The sequence below is a fragment of the Mustela nivalis genome, assembly GCF_964662115.1.
Source record: "Mustela nivalis genome assembly, chromosome: 2".
Lineage (NCBI taxonomy): Eukaryota > Metazoa > Chordata > Mammalia > Carnivora > Mustelidae > Mustela > Mustela nivalis.
This window is the reverse complement of record NC_139021.1, coordinates 74,080,314-74,108,038: the sequence shown is the minus strand read 5'-3', so window position 1 is coordinate 74,108,038 and position 27,725 is coordinate 74,080,314. Positions and strand designations below refer to the sequence as shown.

Here is a 27,725-nt window from a genome sequence, read left to right as displayed (position 1 = left end):
ATAATTTCTGTTTATATGGCTCTTGGTATGTATGAAGCTCTGTGAAATTGTTTCCACCTGTTCATTTAATTTTCAAAAACAGCCTTGTGAAGTAGGTGTTATCCAGTTTTACAGATGAAGGCAAAGGGGGACTAAGCAATTTGCGTAATTTCGCACTGGTGGAAATAAGGGGGAAATCGGGGGTTGGGGGATCGGGTTTAGGATAGCAACCCTGGTCAGTGCCAAGTTCTTGCTCTTTTAACCATAATTAAATTTCCTAAGAATTAATGGAGTAATTGTAACTGCTGTGGATCATTTCTATTGAGCTATAAATCTATAATGGGGAAAAAAAACCCCTGGGATTTATGAGTATATATGTTTCTTTCAAACAGTAAAAGGTTCGTGCAATTGAATTTTAAGTTAAAAATCAAAGTATGTAAATGTAGATCAGTAAATACAAATGTTTACAATTTCTGTAGTATAGGACCAATTAAAGGGGAAAGAAAACAAAAAATATATCAGCGAATAGTCTCTACTCTCACTCCCCTTTTTAAAAGATTTTATTTATTTTGAGAGAGAGAGAGCACTGGAGAGAGAGCTAGCGCAGAAATGGGGAGCAGAGGGAGAAGCAGACTCCCTGATGAGATCGTGATCTGAGTCAAAGGCAGATGCTTAAACATCTGAGCTATCCTTGTGTCCCTAGGCTCTAATTCTTTTGGCATATAGCACGCACTGGCTATTTATATTGACTAAACTGTATCCCTTATCTTCTCAATCTTATACTATTTCTAAGACAGTGTCTTTTTCCAAATAATGTTAGAAGAATAAGGAACCAGAAAGAGACAGCTGGGCTTTTTCAGAAGACAGTAGGGAAAACCAGTTAAATTGGAGTTTAGGATTCCTGTTATAGGGGATTAATTCAGAAGTCTAGAAATAAAATTAGACTCTTATGTGAAGTACTTTGTGAAGTACTTTGAGGGCCAAGTTTAAGGAGTTTGAACTTGAGCAAAACCGTGACTCACTGATTGTAACCATCTCATAGGAAAAGTTAGCTGGGCACTATCAAAGATGGCTTTACTTGAGATGTGAAAAGATGAGTGGCTTGACCTGGGGTTATAGACGAAATAGGTTTGGGTAACTGTTGAATTTATGGATGTAAGGCAAGGAAAAGAGAAAAACAAATCACCTAAAAAAGGGGGATGAAAAGACAGAGTGGTTCTGAAGTGCTGGTAAATGTCAGTTTCTTTTCTTCTCTCTCTCTCTTTTTTTTTTTTTTTTTAAGATTTTTAAAATTTATTTATTTGACAGAGAGAGTGGGAGAGGGACAAGCAGGCTTCCCGCTGAGCAGGGAGCCTGATGAGGGGCTTGATGTGGGGCTGGATCCCAGAAGCCTGGGATCAGGACCTGAGCCGAAGGCAGACGCTTTAAGACTGAGCCACCCAGATGCCCCAAAATTCAGAACTTCTTTTTTTTTTTTTTTTAAGATTTTATTTATTTATTTGTCAGAGAGAGAGAGTGAGAGAGAGAGAGCGAGCGAGCACAGGCAGACAGAGTGGCTGGCTGAGGCAGAGGGAGAAGCAGGCTCCCTGCCAAGCAAGGAGCCGGATGTGGGACTCTATCCCAGGACACTGGGATCATGACCTGAGCCGAAGGCAGCCACTTAACGAACTGAGCCACCCAGGCGTCCCAATTCAGAACTTCTTAATTTAAAATATTTACCCAAAGTTTCAAAACTTTTTGGTCATCTGTACTAATTTATGTTAAAATAATCTTTATTTTTTTTTTAAGATTGAATTTTTTTTTTTTTAAGATTATATTTATTTATTTGTCAGAGAGAGAGCGCGAGCGAAAGTGAGCACAGGCAGACAGAGTGGAAGGCAGAGTCAGAGGGAGAAGCAGGCTCCTTGCTGAGCAAGGAGCCCGATGTGGGACTCGATCCCAGGACGCTGGGATCATGACCTGAGCCGAAGCCAGCTGCTTAACCAACTGAGCCACCCAGGCGTCCCTAAGATTGAATTTTTAAGTAATCTTTGCACCAGTGAGGGGCTTGAACTTAGAGCTCTGAGGGTTGCATGCCATAATAATAGAGCCAGCCAGGTGTCCCAATCATCTGTATTTTATTTTATTTTTTTTAAAGGTTTTATTTATTTATTTGACAGAGATCCCAAGTAGGCAGAGAGGCAGGCAGGCGTGGGGGGCGGGGGACGGCAGGAAGCAGGCTTCCTGCTGAGCAGAGAGCCCAATATGGGACATGATCCCAGGACCCTGAGGTCATAACCTCAGCCAAAGGCAGAGGTTTAACCCATTGAGCCACCCAAGCACCCTCATCTGTATTTTAAATGTTAAGAACTCTGTGAAAAGAAAATTAATTAACCATCAGTTTATTTATTTATAAAATGTATTATTTGCCCCAGGGGTGCAGGTCTGTGAATCATCAGTCTTACACAACTCACAGCACATACCCTCCCCAGTGTCCATCATCCAGCCACCCATCCCTCCCTCCCACCACCCCCAGCAGCCCTCACTTTGTTTCCTGAGGTTAACAGTCTCTTAGGGTTTGTCCACCTCTCTGGTCCCATTTTTTTTCTCCTCCCTTCCCCTTTGCGAACCCCTGCCCTACCTCTCCAGTTCCTCTTATCAGAGAGATCATATGATAATTGTCTTTCTCTGACTTATTTCCCTTAGCATAATACCCGCTAGTTCCATCCATGTCATTGCGAATGGCAAGATTTCGTTTTTTTGGACGATCAAATTTTTTAAAAATTTTATTACAATATAGTTTTTTTTTTAATTGGAGTGTAAGTGTTACATTAGTTTTAGGGGTACAAGTAATGATTCCAGAAGCCTATATGTTCTTCTATGCTCACACAACATAGCTACTATCTGTCAACATACAACACTGTTAAAATACCGTTAACTATATTTTCTGTGCTATAGATTTCATCTCCTGTGACTTATTCCATAATTGAAAGCCTGTACCCACCACTCCTCTTCACCCTTTTTTTCCATCCCTGAACCCCCCACCTTCTAACAACCACCAGTGTATTTTTTGTATTTATGGGTTTTTTTTAGATTCCATGAATAGATGAAATCATATGGTGTTACTCTTTCTCTGATTTAATTTACTTAGCATGATATCTTCTAGGTCCATCCATATTGTTGCATATGGCAAGATCTCATTCTTTCCCATGGCTGAGTAATATTCCTGTGTATGTATGTGTATACCACATCTTTTTTTTTTTTTTTTTAAACCATCTATGGATGGATACTTAGGTTGCTACCATATTTTGGCTGTTATAAATAAGGCTGAAATAAAAATTGAGGTGCATATCTTCTCAAATTGTGGGTTTGTTTCTTTGGGTAAATACCCAGAGGTGGAATTAGTGGATTGTTTGGTATTTTATTTTATTTTTTTTTTTTTGAGGACCTTCCTTACTGTTTTCCACAGTGGCTGTACCAATTTACAATCCCACCAGTAGTGCATAGGGTTCCTTTTTCTCCACATTCTTGCCAACACTTTTTATTTCTTGTCTTCCTACTAGCCATTCTCTCTGGTGTAAGGTGATTTTGTTGCTTTGATTTGTATTTCCCTGATGATTAGTGAAGTCGAACGTTTTTTCATGTATCTGTTAACTATATGTCTCCTTTGGAAAAAATGTATATTGAAGTCCTCTGCCCACTTTTAAAAAAAGATTGTTTATTTGATAGAGACACAGAGAGGGAACATAAGCAGGAGGAGCGGGAGAGGGAAAAGCAGGCCTCCCACCCGGAAGGGAGCCAGATGTGGGTTTCAATCCCAGGACTCTGGGATCATGACCTGAGCCAGAGTCAGAGGCTTAACAACTGAGCTACCCAGGCACCCCTCTGCTCATGTTTTAATTGGATTGTTTATTGTTGGGTTTTTTTGTTTGTTTTTTGATGTGGGGTTGCATATATATATATTTTGGACATTAACACCTTATCTGATACAGATACCTTCTATTCAGCAGATTCCTTTGATAATTTCCTTTTTTGTGCAAAAGCTTTTCAGTTTGATGTGGTTCAAGTTGTTTATTTTTATTTTGTCCATTGCTTGATGAGACAGATACAAAAAATACTGCTAAGACGATGTCCAGAATTTATTGCCTGTGTTTTCTTTTAGGAATTTTATGGTTTCAGGTCTTACATTTAAGTCTTATATTTTCATTTTATGTTTGTGTATGGTGTAAGAAAGTGATCCAGCTTCATTCTGTTGCAAGTAGCTGTCCAGTTTTCCCAACACTATTTATTGAAGAAATTGTCTCTTTCCCATTTTATTTTCTTGCCTTCTTTGTTATAGATTGACTATGTATGTGTGGACTTATTTCTAGGATCTCTATTCTGTTCCATTGATCATTGTGTCTGTTTTTATGCCAATACCATCTGTTTTGATTTCTGTAGCTTCCGTAGTATACAGTTTGAAGTATGGGAGCACGATATCTCCAGCTTTGTTGTTCTTTCTCAGAATTGTTTATAGCCAACTTTTATAGATGATTTGCGCTTCTCTACAAATTTTAGGATTATTTGTTCTAGTTATCTGAAAATATGCTATTGGAATTTTGGTGGGGATTACATCGAATCTGTAGATTGCTTTGGGTGATAGCAACATTGTAACAGTATTAATTCCTCCAAGCCATAAACATGGTATATCTTTCCATTTATTTGTGTCATCTTTAGTTTCTTCTGTCAATGTCTTAATAGTTTTTAGAGCTCAGGTCTTTTACTTCCTTGTTAAATTTAATTATAGGTATTTTCTGCTTTTCAAGGCAATTTTAATGGAATTATTTTCTTAATTTTTCTTTCTGGTAGTTTGTATTAGTGTATAGAAACCCAGCAGATTACACTGTATATTTTGTATCCTGCATCTTTACTGAATTTGTTTATTGTAATAGTTTTTTGGTGGAGTTTTAAGGGTTTTCAATATGTAGTATCATGTCATCTGTAAATAGTGACAATTTTTTATTTCTTGTTTACCAATTTGGATATCTTTTTTGTCTGATTGCTCTAGCTAAGATTTGCAGTATTGTGTTGAATAAAAAAGGCACGAGTAGGCATCCTTGTCTTGTTCTTCATATCTTCTCCCCAAAAGCTTTCAGCTTTTCACTGTTGAGTATGATGTTAGCTGTGAGTTAGTCATATATGGCCTTTATTATACTGAGATAAGTCTATCTATATCTAATATAGATAGATATAGATATCTAATATCCATCTATCTATAATACTTGAGGGTTTTTTTTGTTATCATGAATGTTGAATTTTGTCAGATGATTTTTCTGCATCTATTGAGATGGTCATATGATTTTTATCCTTTTTGTAATGTGGTGTAATGCGTTGATTAATTTGCAGATGTTGATCCATCCTTGCTTCCCTGGAATAATTTTGGTAATTTTCTGGTTGTTTGTGTAGTTCTCCAATCCATTTTGTTCTCTTACTCTTTTGCCTTATTTAATGACTTTAGTGTTTTTTAAATTAATTTTTTAAAAAAATTTGTGAATGGGATCTTATTTTTTTTGCCCACTGATTCATCAGTCTTATACACAGCGCTCATTACATCATATAACCTCTTTAATGTCCATCACTCAGTTACCCAGCCTCCCTCAACCTCCTCCCCTCCAGCAACCTCAGGTTGTTTCTTGTGATTAAGAGTCTCTTATGATTTGTCTCGCTCTCTGATTTTGTTTATTCCCTTCTTCCCCTGCTATCCTGTTTGTTTCTTAAATTCCACATATGAGTCAGATCCCATGATAATTGCCTTTCTCTGATTGACTTAATTTCACTTAGCATAATGCTCTCTAGTTCATCCATGTCGTTGCAAATGGCAAGGTTTCATTTTTTTGATGGCTGAGTAGTATTCCATTTTATGTAATACTGCATTGTCTTTTTAGCCATTCATCTGTGTACTGACATATGGGCTCTTTCCATAGTTTAGCTCTTGGGGACATTCTGCTATAAACATTGGGGTGTAGGTGTGCCTTTGGATCACTACATTTGTATCTGTGGAATAAATACCCAGTAGTGCAATTGCTGTGTTTTAGGGTAGCTCTATTTTCAACTTTTTGAGGAACCTCCATACTGTCTTCCATAGTGGCTCTACTAGCTTGCATCCCCACCAACCCTGGAAGAGGGTTCCCCTTTTTATGCATCCTCACCACCATTTGTCATTTCCTGACTTGCTAATTTTAGCCATTGTGACTGGTATGAGGTGGTATCTCCTTGTGGTTTTGATTTGTATTTCCCTGATACCAAGTGATGTTAAGCATTTTTTCATGTGTCTGTTGTCCATGTCTTCTTCAGAGAAGTGTCTGTTCTTGTCTTTTGCACATTCTTTGACTGGATTATTTGTATTTTGGGTGTTGGGTTTGAGAAGTTGTTTATAGATCTTGGATACCAGCCCTTTTTCTGTACTGTCATTTGCAAATATCTTCTCCCATTCCATAGGTTGCTTTTTAGTTTTGTTGACTATTCCCTTTGCTGTGCTGAAGCTTTTTATCTTGATGAAGCCCCAGTAGTTCATTTTTTTGCCTTTGTTTCCCTTCCCTTTGGAGACTTGTCTAACAAGAAGTTGATGCGGCAAAGGTCACAGAGCTTGCTGTGTTCTCTAGGATTTTGATGCATTCCTGTCTTACATTTAGGTCTTTCATCCATTTTGAGTCTATTTTTATTCATTTTGTTGCATGTGGCTGTCCCAGTTTTCCCAACACCATTTACTGAAGAAACGATCTCTTTCCCATTTTATTTTATTTGTTGAAGAGAGTGTCTTTTTTCCATTGGTTATTCTTTCCTGCTTTGTTGAAGATTAGTTGACCACAGAATTGAGGGTCCATTTCTGGGCTCTCTATTCTGTTCCGTTGATCTACGCATCTGTTTTTTGTAACAATACCATGCTATCTTGATGATCTTAGCTCTGTATTATTATAGCTTGAAGTCAGATCTCAGCTTTGGTTTTCTTTTTCAGCATTCTTTTGGCTATTCAGATTCTGGTTCCATACAAATTTTAGGATTATTTCTTCCATCTCTCTGAAAAAGGTGATGGCATTTTGATAGGGATTGCATTGAATGTATAGATTGTTCTAGGTAGCATCGACACTTTAACAATATTTTTTTTCCAATCCATCAGCATGAAATGTTTTTCCATTTCTTTGTATCTTCTTCAATGTCTTTCATGAGTGTTCTTTGTTTTCTGAGTACAGATCCTTTCCCGCTTTGGCTAGGTTTATTCCTAGTTATCTTATGGTTTTTGGTGTAATTGTAAATAGGGTAGACTCTTTACTTTCTCTTTCTTCTGTATAGAAATGCAACCGATTTCTATGTGTTGATTTTATGTCCTGCCACTCTGCTGAACTCCTGTATGAGTTCTAGCAATTTTGGGGTAGATCTTTGGGGTTTTTCCATATAGAGTATTATGTCATCTGTGAAGAGTTAGAGTTTGACTTCTTTGCCGATTTGGATGCCATTTCTTTTTGTTGTCTGATTGGTGAGGTTAAGACTTCTAGTACTGTATTGAACAACAGTAGTGAGAATGGACATCCCTGCCATGTTCTGACCTTAGGGGAAAAGTTCTCAATTTTATATCATTGAGAATGATATTCACTGTGGGCTTTTGATATAGGGCTTTTATGATAGAGGTATGTTCCTTCTATCCCTACACTCTGAAGAGTTTTAATCCAGAAAGGATGCTGTACTTTGTCAAATGCTTTGTCTGCATCTATTGAGAGGATTATATAGTTCTTGTCCTTTGTTTTATTAATGTATTATATCACATTGATTGATTTGCGGAGGCTGAACCACCCTTGGGCGGTTGAACCACCCTTGAACCACCCTTCGGCCAAATCCCACTTGGTCGTGGTGAATAGTCCTTTTAATATACTGTTGGATCCAGTTGGCTAGGATTTTGGTGAGAATTTTGGCATGCATGTTCATGAGGGATATTGGTCTGTAAGTCTCCTTTTTGGTGAGGTTTTTGTCTCGTTTTGGGATCAAAGCAGTGTTGGCCTCATAGAATAAGTTTGGAAGTTTTCCTTCCATTTTTATTTTTTGAAACAGCTTCAGAAGAATAGATGTTAATTCTTTTTTAAATGTTTGGTAAAATTCCCCTGGGAATTCCCCTGGGAATTTCCCGATGGGAAGCCATCGGCTCTGGACTCGTTTGTTGGGAGATTTTTCATTACTTCTTCAATTTCCTTGTTGGTTAGGGGTCTGTTCAGGTTTACTACTACTTCTCTGTTTCAGTTTTGATAGTTTATACATCTCTAGGAATGCATCCATTTCTTCCAGATAGCCTAATTTGTTGGTTATAGTTGTTGATAATACGTTCTTACAGTTGTTTGTATATCTTCGGTGTTGGTTGTGTTCTTTCATTCATGGTTTTATTTGGTCCTTGCTCTATTTTTTTTTTTAAGATTTTATTTATTTATTTGACAGACAGAGATCACAAGTAGGCAGAGAAGCAGGCAGAGAGAGAGGAGGAAGCAGGCTCCCTGCTGAGCAGAGAGCCCGATGCGGGGCTTGATCCCAGAACCCTGGGATCATGACTCGAGCCGAAGGCAGAGGCTTTAACCCACTGAGCCACCCAGGCATCCCGCTCTTTTTTCTTTTTGATAAGTCTGGCCAGAGATTTATAGATCTTACTAATTCTTTCAAAGAATCAGCTCCCAGTTTCCTTGATCTATTCTACTGTTCTTTGGTTTCTAGTTCATTGATTTCCTTTCTAATCTTTATTCATTCTTTTCTGAGTTTTCACTTTATTCACTCTTCTTTCTCCAGCTCCTTTAGGTATAAGGTCAGATTGTGTATTTGAGATCTTTCTTGTTTCTTGAGAAAGGCTTGTATTGCTTAAGATTGCCTCTGCTGTATCCCAGAGGTTTTAAACAGTTGTATTTTCATTTTCATTAGTTTCCATGTATTTAAAAAAATTCTTTAATTCCCTGGTTGACCCTTTCATTCTTTAGTAGGATACTCTTTAACCTCCATATATTTGAGTTCTTCACCCTTGTGATTGAGTTCAAGTTTCACATCATTGTAGTCTGAAAATTTGCAAGGGTTGATCCTAGTCTTTTGGTACTGATTGAGAACTGATTTGTGACTGGGTATGTGGTCTTTTCTGAAGAGTGTTCCATGTGGACTCCAGAAGAATGTGTATTTTACTGCTTTAGGATGGAATGCTCTCAGTATTCAGTGAAGTCCCTCTCATCCAATGTGTCATTTAGCACTTGTTGAACTTTTATTTAGATGATCTGTCCATTGCAGTTAGTGGGATATTAAAGTCCCTTATTATTATTGTGTTATTATTAATGTGTTTCTTTAATTTTGTTATTAATTGGTTTATATAATTGGCTGCTCCCATGTTAGGGGCATAAATATTTATAGTTGTTAGATCTTGTTAGATAGACCCTTTAATTATGATATTGTTTCTTATCTCTTATTACAGTCTTTGGTTTAAAATCTAATTTGATAAAAGGATTGCAACTCCAGCTTCCTTTTGATGTCCATTAGCATGGCAAGTGATTTTCCACTTGTTCACTTTCAACCTGGAGGTATCTTTTGGTCTGAAATGAATCTTTTGCAGGGGCTCCTGGGTGGCTCAGTGGGTTAAGCCGCTGCCTTCGGCTCGGGTCATGATCTCAGGGTCCTGGGATCGAGCCCCGCATGGGGCTCTCTGCTCAGCAGGGAGCCTGCTTCCCTCTCTCTCTCTCTCTGCCTGCCTCTCTGCCTGCTTGTGATCTCTGTCTGTCAAATAAATAAATAAAATCTTAAAAAAAATTAAAATGAATCTTTTGCAGACAGAGTATCAGTGGATCTTACTTTTTTATCTAATCTGATGCCGAGTCTTTTGATTGGGGCATTTAGCCCATTTACATTCAGAATAACTACTGAAATATATGGGTTTAGTGCCACTGTATTACCTGTAAAGTCACTGTTTCTGTATTTGGTCTCAGTTCCTTTCTGGTCTATGTTACTTTTGAGCTCTCTTTGCTGAAAAGATCCCCTTTAATGTTGTAAGCCTGGTTTGATCACAATTCTTTAAGTTTCTGTTTTGGAAAGTTTGGAAAGTCTTGGAAGCTTTTTAATCTCTCCTTCTATTTTTGAATGACAGCCTTGCTGGATAAAATATTCTTGGCTTCATATTTTTCTCATATGCCACCTTAAATATATCATGCCAGTCCTTTCTACCTGCCAGTCTAATGTTCTACCCTTGTAAGTTACGGACCTCTCGTCCTGAGCTACTTTCAGGATTTTCTCTTTGTCTCTGAGGTTTGCAAGACTCACTATTATATGTTGAGGTGTTGACCTATTTGATTCATTTTGATGGGGTTTCTCTGTTCCTCTTGGTATTGAAAGCCTTTTTCCTTCCCCTGATTAGGGAACGTCTCTGCTATAATTTGCTCCAGTATACTTTCTGCCCCCCCCCCCTTCTTCTAGGATCCCAGTTTCTCTAATATTCTTTTGCTTAATGGTATCACTTATTTCTTGAATTCTCCCCTCATGATCCAGTAGCTCTTTATCTCTTTTCTACACTTTATTGTCATTTTGTCTTCTGTATCACCAATTCTTTCTTCTGCTTTATTAATCTTATCATTTAGAGCCTCCATTTTTTATTGCATCTCATTAGCTGTTTATATTTCAACTTGATAGGTTTAGTTCTTTTATTTTTCCAGAGAGGGATTGTCTAGTGTTTTCTATGTTAGTCCAGCTAGTATCTTTACAATCGTTATTCTGAACTCTAGTTCCATCATCTTACTTATATCCATCCATACTGATTGGATACCTGGCAGTCAGTATTGCCTCTTTTCTTTTTTGAGATCAGGTTTTCCATCTTGTCATTCTGTCCAGCAAAGAATAGACTAATGAGGGATCTAAATATGAAAATGGTGACAATAACCCCAGAGAAATATACACTGAACAAATCAGAAGAGACCTGAAACTGAAAGAAAAAAAAATCAGGTAAAGAGGGCAGTACACTATATTTTGTGTGTATTTTGGGCTGTTAGAAGAAGCTGCATCCCAAAATTATGAAGAAAGACAAAAATAAAATTTAAATACAATGAAAGGGTAGAATGTAACTGTAAAAATGAAAATTAAAAAAGATTTTTTAAAAAGATTTTATTTATTTGAGAGAGAGAGAGAGCAGGAGCACAAGCTGGGGAGAGGTAGAATCAGACTCACTGCTGAGCAGGAAGCCTAACTTGACTTGATCCCAGGACTCTGGGATCATGACCTGAGCCAAAGGCAGATGCTTAACTAACTGAGCAATCCTAGTGCCCCCAAAATTAAAGAAGTTTTTTTTAAAAAGATGATAAAATAAGAAATACATTGAAAAAGAAAGAGAAAAAAAAAATAAAATCGAAAGACTGAAGAATTGTGAGAAAAAAAGCAATGAATTCTATATACAATTTTCCCCAGTGCTGGAGTTATGCAATTGTCTGTGATCTGTAAACTTGGTTTTAGCCAGATGTTCTTCTTTTTTTTTTTAAAGATTTTATTTATTTTACAGAGAGAGATCACAAGTGGGGGGGGGGGGCGGGGAAGCAGGCTCCCTGCTGAGCAGCAAGCCTGATGTGGGGTTCAATTCCAGGACCCTGAGATCATGACCTGAATGGAAGGCAGAGGCTTTTAACCCACTGAGCCACCCAGGCACCCCATTTTATATTTATTTTATTTTATTTATTTATTTTTTTAAAGATTTTATTTATTTATTTGAGAGACAGAGATCACAAGTAGGCAGAGAGGCAGGCAGAGAGAGAGGAGGAAGCAGGCTCAGAGAGCCTGATGCGGGGCTTGATCCCAGGACCCTGGGATCATGACCTGAGCCGAAGGCAGAGGCTTTAACCCACTGAGCCACCCAGGCGCCCCCATTTTATATTTATTTTAGACAGGATATCTTGTTATCCCAATCTGTTTGGGCTCTGATAGGGAGTGCAACCTGTAGTTAAGTTTTTTAAAGTGAATTGGGAAAAAATGTCCTGAAATAATAAGCAATAATTACATAGACATTATTGCTTGGGCCAAAGTTAAAAAAAAATTTTTTTTAAAGTTAGTTGACTTATACTAGTATCTGTTGGGCTACTATTTCTATGCTTTTTTAAAAAAAAGATTTTATTTTTAAGTAAAAACTATACCCACCATCAGGCTTGGAACTACAACCCTGAGGTCAGGAGTCATGTGCTCTATTGACTGATCCAGCCAGGTGCTGCTCTGTGCTTTATTTTTTAAAAAATGGAATCACAGGAGTGCCTGGGTGGTTCAGTGGGTTAAAGCCTCTGCCTTCAGCTCAGGTCATGATCTCAGGGTCCTAGGATCGAACCCCACATCCGACTCTCTGCTCCACGGGGAGCCTGCTTATACTTCTTTGTCTTGATAGTTCTCTGATGCTTTCAAATAGATGATTTTTGTATTTTGTCATTTATTTGACCTCATGGGAGGATAGTTTGTCTGAAATTGTGTAGTTCGTTATAAATAAATTCTTTAGGTATCTGTTTACAATTGAGATAGTGTTGAAAAGGCTTAGATGCCCTTCATTTAGTATTTTAATATTAACTTAGCAACTGTTATTACATTCTATATACTGTGCTAAGGGCTGGGGTCACTGTGATGAGTAAGAAGAGTTTTGCTCTTAAGGTTACTTAGTGCTGTGGAGGAGTTAAGCACTTTAGGTACATTGCTGTAATGTGCAGTTTAGGAGAATGTATACAGGAGGGCCCTAATACTCACTGATCAGGAAAAACCTCTTGGAGAAGGTAAGAGCTAAGCTAAAATAAAGAATGCATAGGACCTAGCTTGACACAGAGGTACTGTACGGGGGTGTAGAATACTGGATTACAGAAAAGTCCAGAGGGGCGCCTGGGTGGCTCAGTGGTTTGGGCTGCTGCCTTCGGCTCGGATCATGATCTCAAGGTCCTGGGATCGAGCCCTACATCGGGCTCTCTGCTCCGCAGGAAGCCTGCTTCTCTCTCTCTCTCCCTCTTTCTCTCTCTCTCTCTCTGCCTGCCTCTCTGCCTACTTGTGATCTCTGTCTGTCAAATAAATAAAATCTTAAAAAAATAAAAAATAAAAAAATAAACAGAAAAGTCCAGAGAGCCTGTTGAATTTCTAGAATTATCTGTATGACTGGATTAAAGAGAAGAGTGTGAAAGATAAAGATGATAGGAAAGTACAGAGACCAGATCATAAAGGACTTATTGTAGTACTGAGAATGGCTAGAAAAGGGAGAGCAAAATTTGTGGAAGGTGATTACGACAGTACAGACTTAGAATAGCTGTAGTGGATTGGAGTAGAGTAGCAGTGGAAATGGAATCTGATATTTAGGAGGAAACCTAGATCCTGATTGTAGAAGTTGGAAGAAAGAAGGAATAACTTGACAGTATGGGTGCCATTTGCTGAGGTAGGGAACACATGAGCAAATGATTTAGGAATAAAATTAGGGAATTGAGTTCTGCATTTCTTTGGTTTGAGAGCAGATGGGAGAAATCAGAAGTTGGCATGTGATTGAAGTTGAGAAAGAGAATTTATGTATGTAGTGTGGAGCTGATGTAATGAGACCTGTGAGTGGAGGGAGTGTAATCCTGAGCATTGAGGAGGAGGAACAGGAGAAAATGGGGGACAGAATAGGTGTATAGGTTAAATGTATGACATGTGAAGTTGCAGGATGTCGACAGTTTCTGTTAGATGACTTCTTTGTTATTTGAAGTACTATGCTTGGTCATCTACTGAGAAGTGATGGAGGAAAGTGTTCGAGAGATTTGGGTAGCATGGAGAAGGGTTGAAAAAGCTTCTTGGAGAATGGAAGAGGGACAAGAGTAAGAAAATGTCCTAAGACGCTAGACAGCAGTGAGGGGCCATTTGAGATCAGAGGTAGAACATTTGTAGCAACATCAAAATGTAAGTCTTAGTAATTTTTCTACAGCCCAATTCTAGGACATGTAGCCTGCTGAATTAATCAAGGCCTGGCCAACAGAAAGGAGTTAAAAATACTGACGAGTGGTTCAAGTGATTTTTGGCTGCATGGGGTAGAAGAAAGGGAAGGTAAGAAGGGATTTATTAGGTTGATGAGAATTGCAGGGAGAAGAGACTAAAGGGCTCAATTTGGACAAAGTAGGGCAGAGGAGTATCTGAGGGAAAGCTCGAAGGTGAGATGCTTTTTTTTCTTTTTTAAATTTCTAGATTTCGTTTTTATTTTATTTATTTATTTTTTAAAAAGATTTTATTTATTTATTTGACAGACAGAGATCACAAGTAGGCAGAGAGGCAGGCAGAGAGAGAGGAGGAAGTAGGCTCCCCGCTGAGCAGAGTGCCTGATGCAGGGCTTGATCCCATGACCCTGGGATCATGACCTGAGCCAAAGGCAGAGGCTTAACCCACTGAGCCACCCAGGTGCCCCTAGATTTTGTTTTTAAAATGAAAAGCAAACTATACAAAGAAAAGTTCACTTCTGCCCTCTCTGGCCAGTTTTAAGAGTTTGATGTGTGTCTTTCTCTAAATAAAGAACTTGAGGATTTTTGTTTTTTTACAGAAATGAAATCATAATTAACATATTCTTCCTGTATCATGTATATGCTGTCAAGTCCTTACATAGACTATCACTTTTTTAAAAATTTGAGAATAGTTGACACAATGTTAATGAGTTTCAGGTATACAATGAAATGGTTCAACAACTTTATACATTGTGCTGTGTTCACCACAGGTGTAATTACCCTCTGGACTCTCACTTAATAGATGCATAATATTTTCTAATAGGAGTATACTGTAATTTAATTAACAATTTTATTGACAAATATTTAAAGTTGATCCCAATTTTGTGAGTAGAAAAAGTACTGTAGACAATACCTTTATACATGTATTTTTATGTATAATGCTTTTATTTCTGTGAGAGAAATTCTTCAAAGTTGCATTGTTTGGTCAAAAGGCTAAATGCATTTTTAAGGCTTTTATTTGAAGCATAACTTACATTAAGAAAAATATGTAGGGACGCCTGGGTGGCTCAGTTGGTTAAGCAGCTGCCTTTGGCTCAGGTCATGATCCCAGAGTCCTGGGACTGAGTCCCACATCGGACTCCATGCTCCGCAGGGAGCATGCTTCTCCCTCTGACTCTGCCTTCCACTCTGTCTGCCTGTGCTCGCTCTCGCTCTCTCTCTGACAAATAAAATCTTTAAAAAAAAAAAAAAAAAAAAAGAAAAAAATATGTAAAAGGGTGCCTGGGTGGCTCAGTGGGTTAAGCCTCTTCCTTCGGCTCAGGTCATGATCTCAGTCAGGGTCCTGGGATTGAGCCCTGCATCAGGCGCTCTGCTCAGTGGGGAGCCTGCTTCCCCCTCTCTCTGTCTGCCTCTCTGCCTACTTGTGATCCCTCTTGCTCTGTCAAATAAATAGATCTTAAAAAAAGTATGTAAGGGTACATTTTGATAAGTTTCTGTTGGAAGGTGGAAGGAAGGACTGTATAGTATCCTCCACCGAGAAGGCACTTAGGATTGAAAATCACAGAAGGCAACTCCATGCAGTTTATACAGAGTTTTATTCAGGGTAACTTACAGGATCGGTTTGACGACTGTCTGGACATCTGTGCAGCTTTTCTCTGAAAAGTCCATATCTTAGTCTAGATGTCACAGAGTGAGGGTACATGCAGGAGGGTATTGTAGTGAGATCAGAAGGCTTGCACGCACTTCATTGACAGCTAACCTTGCGGCGCCATCTGTGTTTCAGAAGAGGGGAAGACTCTTACCTCTAACAGACTCGTGGGAGTCCAAAGCAAGTCTCCTTGGAGGGTATTTCTAAGGTATGTATATTAATCTCCCAGGAGCCAGGAATACATAACCATAAGACAGGTCATTGAGCAAGTGGATGTGAACAAGATGGAGGGCTAAAGATTGATTGAGTTTTGTCAACTCTCTTACAGTTTAATAGAATAAACACACCTAAGTATCTCTCTGTTAGAGATATAGTATTGCCAGCACCCTCAGAAATCCTTCTCAGGCCTCCTATCAGTCAGTACCCCTATCTCCAACAGTAAAACAAAACAAACCCTGGGAGGGGGGGGGAATCCCTACTCTATGATTAACTTACTTTTAATTTTACCTAAAAGTAAGTTTGGATCTTTATATGAATGGACTTACATCAAGTATCCTGTTGAATGCATCATTTCTGTGAAAATAAAAATTACCCAACACTAGTAAATACAAGATATTTATGATTTACTAGTGCTAATGAGGCCAGAACATGGAATTCAATTAGGGAAATACTTGGAATAGAGAAGATGACTTTGCTACAGTCATAGCTAAATGATGGGGAATGACTTGAATGTTCTTGGGTTAGCCCTTATTATAAGCAGTAGAGGATAGTAGGTAAAACCAAAGCTGTGCTTCCAAAGGGAAGGATTTCTTTTTCTTTTTCTTTTTTTTAATAAGGGATTAATTTGTGTACAGCAAAATTCACTCAGTTTGGCAAACATTTCTTTGATGAGCGTAGTCATGAAACCATCACCACAATACCCATGTTCCTCAAACTTCCCTTGTGCTCCTTTGTTAAGTAACCCACCCACCTCAATCCCTGGTGACCACTGATCTGTTTTTTTGTCCCTTAGTTTTGCCTTTGAGAAAGTTTTTAAAAGAGGTTAGGGAAGTTACTGATTGGAACAGCACTGATAGAAAGTGTGAGAGAATAAGCAAGCAGGAACCCTTTGAGAAGGCTTTGAGGCAGCATTGTAAAAGGAGAGCCCAGTTTCAGTTTAGGAAGGGAAGGGACATTTACTCTTCTTTTTTTTTTTTTTTTTAAGATTTTATTTATTTATTTGACAGAGAAATCACAAGTAGATGGAGAGGCAGACAGAGAGAGAGAGAGGGAAGCAGGCTCTCTGCTGAGCAGAGAGCCCGATACAGGACTCGATCCCAGGACCCTGAGATCATGACCTGAGCCGAAGGCAGCGGCTTAACCCACTGAGCCACCCAGGCGCCCAGGACATTTACTCTTAAGGAAGAATTTAGAGAGCTTGTTGGAAAAGCTTGGAGGAGCTGGCAGTAGGAGGCTATCACCTGACTATGTAACCTCTTTTCTGGATTTTTCTATTTAACAAGAACCATTTCCTTTCTTGAAATTTCCTTTTTTTCCCTTTGATGGCAAAACTTCTCTCCTATTTTTCTGCTACCTTTTGATCTTTTTCCCTAGGGGCATTTATTTTTTTTCAGCTAGTTCCTCAAGTATTTCCTGAAGTTTCTATCCTGGCTTCTTAGTCATTCACTCTTAGATTTCATCTCCTTTATCTAAGCTGTGCTCTCTAATCTTTAGCTCAGATTGCAAAACATCTCTTCTCGGCAGAAATAAATATATATATATATATATATATATATATATTTATTTATTTTAAAGAGTGTGATCATGAGTGGGGGAGGACAGAGGGAGAGAGGAATCCTAAGCAAGTTCCACACCCAGCAGGGGCCCCTACACGGGGCTCGAACTCATGACCCTGAGGTCATGACCTGAGCCAAAATCAAGAGTCTGATGCCCCGGGCACCTGGGTGGCTCAGTTGGTTGGGCAGCTGCCTTCGGTTCCTGTCATGATCCTAGAGTCCGGTATCGAGTCCCACATCAGGCTCCCTATTGGGCTGGGGAGTCTGCTTCTCCCTCTGATCTCTTCCCTCTCATGGTCTCTCTCTCTCTCAAATAAATAAATAAAATCTTAAAAAAAAAAAAAAAATGAGTCTGACGCTTAGCCCACTGAGCCACGCAGGTGCCCTGCTGTCAAAAATAATTTAAGGGGTGCCTGGGTGGCTCAGTGGGTTAAAGCCTCTGCCTTCGGCTCAGGTCATGATCCCAGGATTCTGGGATCAAGCTTCACATTGGGCTCTCTGCTTGGCAGGGAGCCTGCTCCCCCCCCCCCCTCCAGCCTGTGTCTCTGCCTACTTGTGATCTCTCCGTCAAATAAATAAAACATTAAAAAAAATTAAAAAAAAATAAAAACAAGAAAAACCAAAAACACTATCCATTTAAAAAATAAGCAAAAGACAGTTTGGAAAAGAAGATACCCAAATGCCCCCCAAACATGTAAAGAACTCACTAGAATGGCTAAAATTTAAAAGACAATACCTAGTATTGACAGAGATTGTAGAATAACTGGATCTCTCTCAGTGACCTGCTTTCAGGGTGTAATTGTTACAAAAACTTCAGAAAGGTGTTAGTTTCTATTAAAGATGTAGCAATATATCATGTAGCTGATGATGGAGTTATGTCCCAGTAAACCCTTTGTAAATGGAAGATACAAAAGTCTAAAATTCATTGAATACACCTAATTTACTGAACTTCTTAGCCTAGCCTATCTTAAATATGCTCAGAACTTATCAGCCTACAGTTGGGCAAAATCATCTAACACAAAGCCTATTTTATAGTAAAGTGTTGAGTGTCTCCTGTAATGTATTGAATTCTGTTCCAAAAGTGACCAACAGAATGGTTGTAAGTCTATAGGTTGTTCATCCTTGTGATCACGTGGATGCCTGGGCGTGCAGTCACTGATGCTGCCCAGCATCATGTGAGAGTATCTACCACATACCAAAAGCCCAGGAAAAGATCAAAAATCAAAATTTGAAGTATGGTTTCTACTGAATGTGTATTTGCTTTTACGCCGTTGTAAAGTAAAAAAAGTATAAGTTGGGAACTGTCTGTATGTATATCGTGTAATCTAGCAGTTTTACTCCTGGGCATATACTCAAGGGAAGTGAGTTGTTATGTGTACCTTACTATGCTGCGTACAAGAATTATTTTAGCAACTTTGTTTGTAATAAATAAAAGATGGAAACAACCTAAATGTTCATAAACAGTAAATTGGTTAATTAAATTGTGGTATAGTAATACAATGAACTACCACTACTACTACACAGCAGTGATAGAGAACTACGATTTACAAACAGTGTGGATTAATCTCAGACATTGTTAAGTGAAATAAGCCAAACACAAAGAAAAGTATATACAGTGGGCAAAACTATTAAGTGCTTGTAATGTTAGAATAGTAGTTCGATAGGAAACTTTCAGGGTTTGGGAAATGTTATGTGTCTTGATTTGGGTGGTGGTTACCCAGGTCTATACATATATAAAATTCATCTAGCTAGACATATAAAATTGATATACTTTTCTGTGTAAGTTACACCACATTTTAAAAAAAAAAAAAGGATAGGTTTTCAAATCCTACATAAAACCATCCTTTTTTTTCCCCTGACTAGTTTTTTGTTCATCATTTCCAGCTTTGACTTATTTATTTTTGGACCTTTGCTATTTTTCTTCCCATTAACTCTCAGTATACATGTTTAAAAGCAATAGTAGATATTGGTAACAGTAAAATATATCTGTCTCACCAAAGTTCTAGTCATGACCATTTCATAGTTATCGATAAATTAGATATTACTGCCAGTGCTTAGAGTTGTTATAAACTTTGATTTGTCATCAAGACGTGGTTCTTTTCAGTTCATGTTTCAGCCAGTGTCTGGTGTGTTTGTAGCACCCTTTATCTCCCTGTCCCCCAGTTCATGAAGTTCTTAAAGTGTAGTAAATAGAGTCTTTGTTTCTGGTCCTTAATGGGATGAGCTTGCATCAGAATGTAAATCAAATATACTAAGTACACTAATTCTGTTCAGCAGTTTCTGGTTTTTTGTTTTGTTTTGTTTTTAGCAGTTTCTGTTTTTAATCAAGACTGTGTTGATGAGGAAGCAGCACATTGACATGGTTTTGTTCAAGCGCCTTGTTTCATTGGAGACCAATGAAACTTTTTTACTTTCAGTAAACTGGGTTATGCTGTATGATGAGTTAACAATTTAATTTTGTCAGATTTGTAGTATATATTGATGGGGAAGGAGATGAGAGGCAGGGGTTATAGTGCCAATACTGTGGAAGGACCTTCTAGCATCTGAATTCCTGTACCGTATATCTGGGATTCCTTTGTGATTTTTGGTGGGAGTTAGAATCTGCTCATAACTGTAGACAGGTAGATTTGGCCAAGTAAATGCCACCAGTATAGATAGCAACTTAGGAGCCAGTGAGGCAGAAAAGTGGGAACTGGCAGAATGTTGTGTCAGGTTCTTTTAAGATTGTTATCTACTAAATATCTTTTCAAAGAAACATTTTCTACTTAAATTAGCCACAGTGGGTGTTTATTGCTTCCAAATAAAAAACCCTGGTTGGAAAAAAATAGTTAAAAAAATATTGTACTGTTTTTTCAAAACTGATCACAGGCAAAATTGTTTTAAGTACACACAAAGTTTTAAAATGTTTTAGACTAGACTTTGTGAGACATGTTGCAGACAGTAAAGATTCTAAATAACAATTATTTCATTTTAGTATTTGCATTTTAAAATTTTAGTGTGCTTATTGGACCATGTGCTGCTATGTATGTCTGAAGTACTTGAAATGCAAATTTGGAGACACTTTGCCATCTAAATGCTTGGCTGGATTAAGCGCCTAATTAGGATGGTTTTTCAACAGGTTGGAGGAAGCATGCAATCGGTGAGTGCTCCTAATTAATTTTTTAAATCCAGACATGTATATGTTTTGAGAATTTTTTCTGAGAACGTGAAATGAATTTATATATGACCAACATTTTAAATTCAATATGTTCATTTAAGTCATAGAAGTGAATCTTTACCTAGTATCCTAAGTATGGGAGTAACATTTTGAGTTACATTGAAAATGTACCAATATTCATGTAACTGTTAAAAGCAGTGCATTTGTTAGTAGTGAGAAAAGAGATAACATAGAAATCATTGGATAAAATATGACTAGCACTTGACAACTCTGAATGTTGTAGAACTTATTGAATGCCGTTATAACATTATCACACAACTTTTAAGGTAAAAGGTAAGTCATGTCTTCTGCTAATACAATGACTATGTATATGAAGAAAAATTAGTATAATCTGTGCCAAAGATCTTCTGATCTTGATCTCATTTGAAGTATTTTCTACTGGTATATAACTTTTTTTAAGATCCAGTGTGAAGTTATTAGACCAGTAGTTGTGCCAGGCATGTCTTATGAATATTTGTTTTTCATTTTCACATTCAATACTTTGCATTAATAATGTGGAATTCTATTTTATTAAAAGATATAGGCAGGTTACATAATATGAATATGGGTGTATATGTGTGTGTGTAAATGTGTGTATATATATATATGTAATTTTTAAATAATGGGTATACTTTTTAACGTACTCCTTGTACTCTTGTTTTTATTTTGTGTCTTTTTATGTCTTGTTAAGAGAAAGTCAAACTCTGAATCTCTCAACCCACCCCCACCCCCCATTACATCTATTTTCTTTGGAGATAAAAAGCAAAGAACCAAATAAAATTATCTTTTTAAATAGCTGCATAATTTTGATATTACTAGCCTGAGGATAAGCAGTAGGAAAATGGTTTCTGAAGTTAATAGTATTTTCATCTTTTTCAGTTACATTTTCCTGTTTTGAACTTTACTTAATGCATCTTATAGCACCTTTCTCATTTGGTTACAGAGAGTAGATTAACATTTTAGTACTGACAGTGAAAATTTTCCTTTGCTTCCAGAAAAATGGGAAGCTCTTGTAATTTAAAATTCCCCCAATGTAAACCTTTACAATTTACGGTTCTTCTTCTTTCCAATTTTAGTAAAAAATACAATTTAAGAGAGGGGTACCTAGCTGGCTAAGCCAGAAAAGCATGCAACTCTTGATCTCAGGGTCCTGAATTTGAGCCCCACATTGGGCACAGAGTTTACTTTAAAAAAATAAAATAATTGAAAAAGAAGTATAATTTGGTGAAAAGATCATAGATCCTGGATTCAAACAACTCTGGGTCTGAAATTGGTCTCTGCCAGTTACTTTCTGCATGCACAAATTATAGATAAGAAGAACTATTGCAGAGTTAGCTTGTGGATTAAATGACTGTGGATTAAATGACACCTAGTACAGAGGCTTGTATGTAGTATAGCTACATTCAATAATGGTTAATTTTCTATGGTTTTGCTCTGTCATTTCCCCCAATCCTGGCCCCAAGTCAGACGAATGTGACTAATGCTGATTGAGACCGAAGTGCAGAAGTTTGTTTCAGAAACAGATAACACAGTTTATTTAGCTTGTTCATTTTGCCTTTCATCCATGTTCATCATGTTCATTCATGCCTTTTTTCATCCAAAAAAAGAACCAGGTAGCAGCATTAACTTACTCCCTATATTACAGGGTGTTCATAATTAAGGCCCTAGGAACTGAAAAGACTTTTTTTGGGGGGAGGGGGTAACACTTTTTCTTTTTTTCCTTTTCAAAGGTTTTATATATTTGACAGAGCATAAGCAGAGGAGCAGCAGGGAGAGGGAGAAGGAGAAGCAGGCTCGCCACTGAGCAAGGAGCCCGATATGGGACTCGATTCCAGGACCCTGAGATCATGATCGGGGCCAAAGGCAGACGCTTACCCGACTGAGCCACCCAGGCACCCTCATATGATCATCAACTTTAATCCATTAACTGAAAATCTATATAGAAATAAGTTTTCTTTTAACATAAAGCAGTTTGATACTTTGGAATTGTTTAGTTTCTAAAATCTCTTAGCATGCTGCCCAAGTGTAAGAAGGTATAGTCTATGAAGATTTTACTTTCGGACATCTGAAAATAAAACTTCTTTGCTCCCTTTCAGTAGTAAATACATATTTTCCCATTGTTTGATAATGAACTTAATACTGTGTTTGAAAATATTCCAGGTAGAAACTGCCTTCATTCTTTACGTGTTTTATCTGCTTAAAATTAAAGAAAATGTGCAGCTTTGAGATTAGAGTTTTGTTTTTGCTATTAGAACAACTGTTGATGATTAGCTCTTTGTATTGTACTGTACACATCAGCACTGTAATGGCAGTTACTGATTGATTTACTATATCTAGTTCTTTAGCCTAAATTATGTATGTTCAGTAAAACAATACTTTGTTTTACAGGTATATCCACAGTCAGAGCAAATACCTAATTAGTATTAGTAATATATTTCCAGTAATACTTAAGAATTGTAACTTTGTTTTCCTTTTGTGCTTTGGAGGAAGAATGTCAGTGTGGCTAAGAGTTTAGAGTAAGGAAGAAGAGAACTGTGGAAAGTGTTTTCTTTAATTGGAGATTTTAAATTGTTAGAGTTTCATCTTCCTGTCTCTAGCCTCTTTCCCCAACACACACTTTGAATTTTCCCCTGGCTCCCTTGGAGTTAATTTGTATTTTGTTGTGTCTTAGACTCCTTGGAATTTTGATTAATGGTATGGACTTTATTCTAAAAATAATCACATAAACACAGAATTTTGCATGTAATTTCAGGGACTTGACCCCAGAATAAAGACCCTTGCATTAATATGAAATAGCTAATCTTGAGAAAAATACATTTATTTGGAATTGAATTTGTACTTTTTCCTGCTAAATGGTACCTCTGAAGTAGTAATTTAGATTAAACTGGTCTATAACAGATGAATTACCACATGAAACTTGAGTACAGTCATCACGATGAGACAGATGATAGCTTCAGATTCCAGGCTCACACTTCAACACTTCTACAATAGCATTTCACAATGTTAAAAAAGAACAAATTGCTTTCTTGTTGTCATCCTCCTCCTTGCTGTCATCACTTTCAAACACTGTTTCTAAATGTTAGGGACTGTCATTACTAGACACAGACATGCAAACACACATGCACACATTATTAGATTATTTGTCAGTAGTCATTATAAAGCAAAGCAGAGTTTTTCTGTTTAATAATAATAGTTACTTAATTATTTTCTAGTGGAACTGAATTCTTATTTCTTAATGAAATCCATTTGGTTAGCAGTGCTAGTTTTCTCCCTTCTCTCTAACATCTGAAAAAATATTAATGACAGTTTATCTTTAGAGGAAGTCTTTCATTCTCTTGTATACCGACAAGACAACAGTTCAGCCACCAGTTAGGGTAGGAGATACACTTGGGCCTTACAGTCTCCCAGTGCACAGATGGTGACTTTTCAGTACCATCTGTTCATTATTTCTTCACAGCCATTTACAATTTCTCCCACTCCATGATGGCTGAATAGAAAAAATGAAGTAGGACCTAGTTTTGGGTTCCTGGAAGTTAGGAGCTCTTTACCATCACTTTTTCCTAAAGTCAAGTAAAGTTTATGACTCTTCTTTCTAAATATTCTCATCATTAGCTTACATAGACCCTTCATATTTCTTGGTGCTAAGTGCTATTCAGTTCATAAATAACAGGAAAACATTGTTAGTCTGCTGTATATACTTTGAAAAAAATCACATAAAGCAATCTGTTTTTACTTCCTTTAGAATTTTGTATAAGAAGCCTAAATAGTCTACTTTGTCCTTAAAAGTAAATGTTGAATCTTTGGCCACCTTCTCTTATAGAAGTCACCTGGTACTCTTTTCCTTCTGATATTCAGCAGATGGGACGATAATAGTTGAAACTTAGCCCTGAAGCATGCATAGCAAGGAATGCTAAAAGTTGGCAGAAACATTAGTTCCTGACCTTGGCAAATCCTTTCCAAATTTTTCATTGTGAGTTTCTTGCCCTCTTTATCTCCAGTTAAGATCTTTGCATACTGAAGGGATGGGAGATTCACTTTAGACTCTGTAATTGTCACATTGTGATGCATAGTGTTCCACTACACCTACATCATAGGAGAATTTTGACTTGTGACTAAATAGAAGATTCAGGAAGAGAAGGGATGGTATAGGATGCTATTGCCCTGTGGGTTTCTTTTTAAAAGATTAAGACCTATGAACATGTATAAGGTAGAGTTTGCTTAAATACTGTCTTAGAATTACTTGCCCATATTCTTATTTTGTCCTTGGCCTCTTATGTTGAATTTGTAAAACTGTGATGCTTCCCATTTTTGTCTAGTCCGATGTTTTTCTTCTCGGTCCTTATGTGTTATTATTATTAGTTGTTTGATCAATCATTGGTGTGAATGATTTGCATTCCTAATTACAGGTAATTCTCTTCTAATCTTCACAGTAGCTCTGCCTCTTAACATTCTTTGTTTAGTATTCATATTTCAAAATCGATGTCTTCTTTCTAGTGTCCTATTTCCCACTCTTTACCATCTTTTTAATTTATATTTCCTAAGCAAGAGTTCAGTTTTTATTGGTTATAGTAGTCAGTGTAGGGTATAGTACTTTCTGGACTCTCTTGGGTAATAGTCAGTGAAACTTTGAACATATTAATGATGAGTTAGGTAAAAGCTGAGGCATATACCAGAACTATTATATACACATCCCCATGATCTTCACTTTGAGCCCTACTGTTCTATCTAATTGGGTTGAGTTGCGAAAATCTAAGAAGTCAGATTACTTCTATGCCCATTTTACAAGTTGTGCATGCTTTTAGAATGGTTTAAAAGTCTAATTTGGATTATGTGTTGGAGCCACTGCTGTTTACAATAACATTTATCCCTTGTTCATACTGCATATATTACGGTAATTCCATTCTTTAAATTAGAACGGCCATGGAATGACTAAAAAGGGTCAATGTCTATTGCTCAGAATACATGCCGCTGATTTGGTATTACTTATTTAGTTTTAGAATATAATTGAATGTAAAATTTAATGAATTAAGTGGTCATATCATTCTTACTCTTTTCTTTTAAAATTGCTTTTAATAGCATACCACCTCTCTGCCTTTCTGTCCAGGCTTTCAAGTGTAGCACTCAAAACAGATGGATAGTTTTTCTCTTTAAGGAAAAATCATGTACTTGGGGAGAAGTTTCAAGGTACTTTATAATGATTTAACATTCTACATGTGTGGTTTTTTTTTTTGTTTGTTTGTTTGCCTTTTGCTTTGGGAGTTTGTTTTTGCATAATGTTCTCTGTGTATTATGATTTCATCTGAGGAATTCTGCTAGTTAGGGTCACTGTAAGCTCATTCAGCCTTTGTATAAATTAGGAAAAGATACCTTTACCTTGGGACAAGGCCTCACAAAAAGATGCAGTGCGACTGGATTTTGGCCTACACTTAACCTTGACCAGACATTCTTATGTAGCAAACAAAAGCAAAGTACCCTGAATAGTACAACTTCAGATTCTCAACTTTGTACTGATTTGGGTTTCTTTTGAAAAGTCCATTATAACAAAAGTAGCTCACAGTTTTAAAAAAATTGTGCGTGAATTCCAAAACTAAAAATACAGCAGAAGAGAGAGAAATTGTGTTTCCTTTACAGAATAATACGAAAACCTAATGAAAATGCATTTATTTATTTCAGATGTATTATTTTACAGTTACTAGTTATTCTTCTGTGCTTTTTATTTAATGCCTTACATTAAACTTTGTGTTAATCATAACCAGCTATATATATCCTTAAACTTCTAATTGAGAAATATTAGCTTATTTCCCGTAACACATAGATCATTCTGATCCCTTAATTAGTGTGTCAACATGTTGTGCAATTAATTGTCCAGTGTTTTGTAGGAACAAACTACAAACCTTTATAACTCTTGTAATTAAACTTTTGGTTTTTCCTACTTCCTCAGGTACTTTGGTCTGGGAAGCCATATGGTTCATCTCGAAGTATCGTAAGGAAAATTGGTACTAACTTATCTCTGATCCAGTGCCCAAGAGTTCAGTTTCAGGTACTCTATATATTTTGAAATTTTATATTAATAAGTGCATTAGAAATACAAATAGGCAAGACAATTTTAAAAGTAATTTTGAACTTTTCCCTCTGTTGATGCTACTGTCAGTAAAAGACAGTAAAATCATGGTAAAGTCTTTCTAATTTTACTTCCTCTGTGAAGTGATTATTCAAGCTTTTTAAAGTTCTTAAGACACTTATCCTTCTTAAGAATACGTAGAATACATTTTGTAAAAGCATATAATAAGCCAAGGAGTTGTTAATTCCCAGGTGACCTCTAACGTGGCCTTATGTTACTTAAGAAGCTTCAGATACTACCATTGTTTTCTTTATCATACCTTCTCCCTTGGACACCCATTCTGTTCTCCTAGTTTATTTTTCAATATCTCTGTGGATGCCTTTTAAGTTGCTTTCTCCATGCTTGGTTTAAAGCTTAGCATTAATTGTAGGAACCATTGCTTTTGGAAAGGACAGTGTCAAGACAAAGAAGTAATTGTTCTCTGAATGAGAGGATAGTGCAACCCTGATTTGGGAATACTTTTAAATGCACAGGTCTTAGAATTCTCTTATAGCACCAGATAGGAGCAACTCTGTTCTTTGCTTGGAGATAAACTGTTAGTTTCTGGATTGGGCTTTGTTCCTTATTGCTGTAATAGTGTTAGACATGTTCCTGTTTTTCACTAATTCTCTACAACAGTAATACTGCAGAATATTTCAGTTCAACATTTAAGAATGTAAAGTTCAGATAGCTATACCAATTTTAAATAATAGATTAGCATATGAAATGTGGAAGATATATTTAACTCATAATTCAGAAGCTCAGAAGTGCCTCTGCAAGTTTATTTGATATTATTGATTCACTCATAAATCAATTCTCCTGGTAGATGGAGGTAAAAATCTGTTCCTAAGTAAGCAGTAGAAATTAGCATTTGTTCAGGTTGACTAACGAGATTGTTCATTATTGTGCTCATAATCCTGCTTGCAAATTGACTGGCAAAACCTTTGTACATCAGTCTAGAAAGTGACAGATTGGAACTTTCCAAGAAGTAATATTTTTATCAAACTATAGGCTTTTGAAAAAATAATGAAAATGAAGAAATCTGTGGTGGTAACTCCCAAGCACAATTTCTGAGAATTCAACTCAATTAGACACAAAATGC

General features: G+C 37.1%; 1 protein-coding gene across 6 annotated transcripts in view; it reads left to right on the top strand.

The window, feature by feature from the left end:
* The window catches only part of MTFR1 (mitochondrial fission regulator 1), a 56,431-nt gene that overhangs the window by 1,210 nt on the left and 27,496 nt on the right, over positions 1–27,725 (top strand). Inside the window, exons 2-5 of one of the 6 annotated variants that reach the window (XM_082719147.1) lie at positions 15,688–15,760; positions 20,324–20,466; positions 25,628–25,707; positions 26,465–26,563. In XM_082719147.1, coding sequence (XP_082575273.1) covers positions 25,684–25,707; positions 26,465–26,563 — 123 coding nt within the window. In that variant the 5' untranslated portion in view covers positions 15,688–15,760; positions 20,324–20,466; positions 25,628–25,683. Of the gene's footprint in view, positions 1–15,687; positions 15,761–20,323; positions 20,467–24,657; positions 24,731–25,599; positions 25,708–26,464; positions 26,564–27,725 lie in introns of those variants that run through there. The other 5 variants (XM_082719148.1, XM_082719149.1, XM_082719145.1 and 2 more) reach the window with 5 other exon arrangements.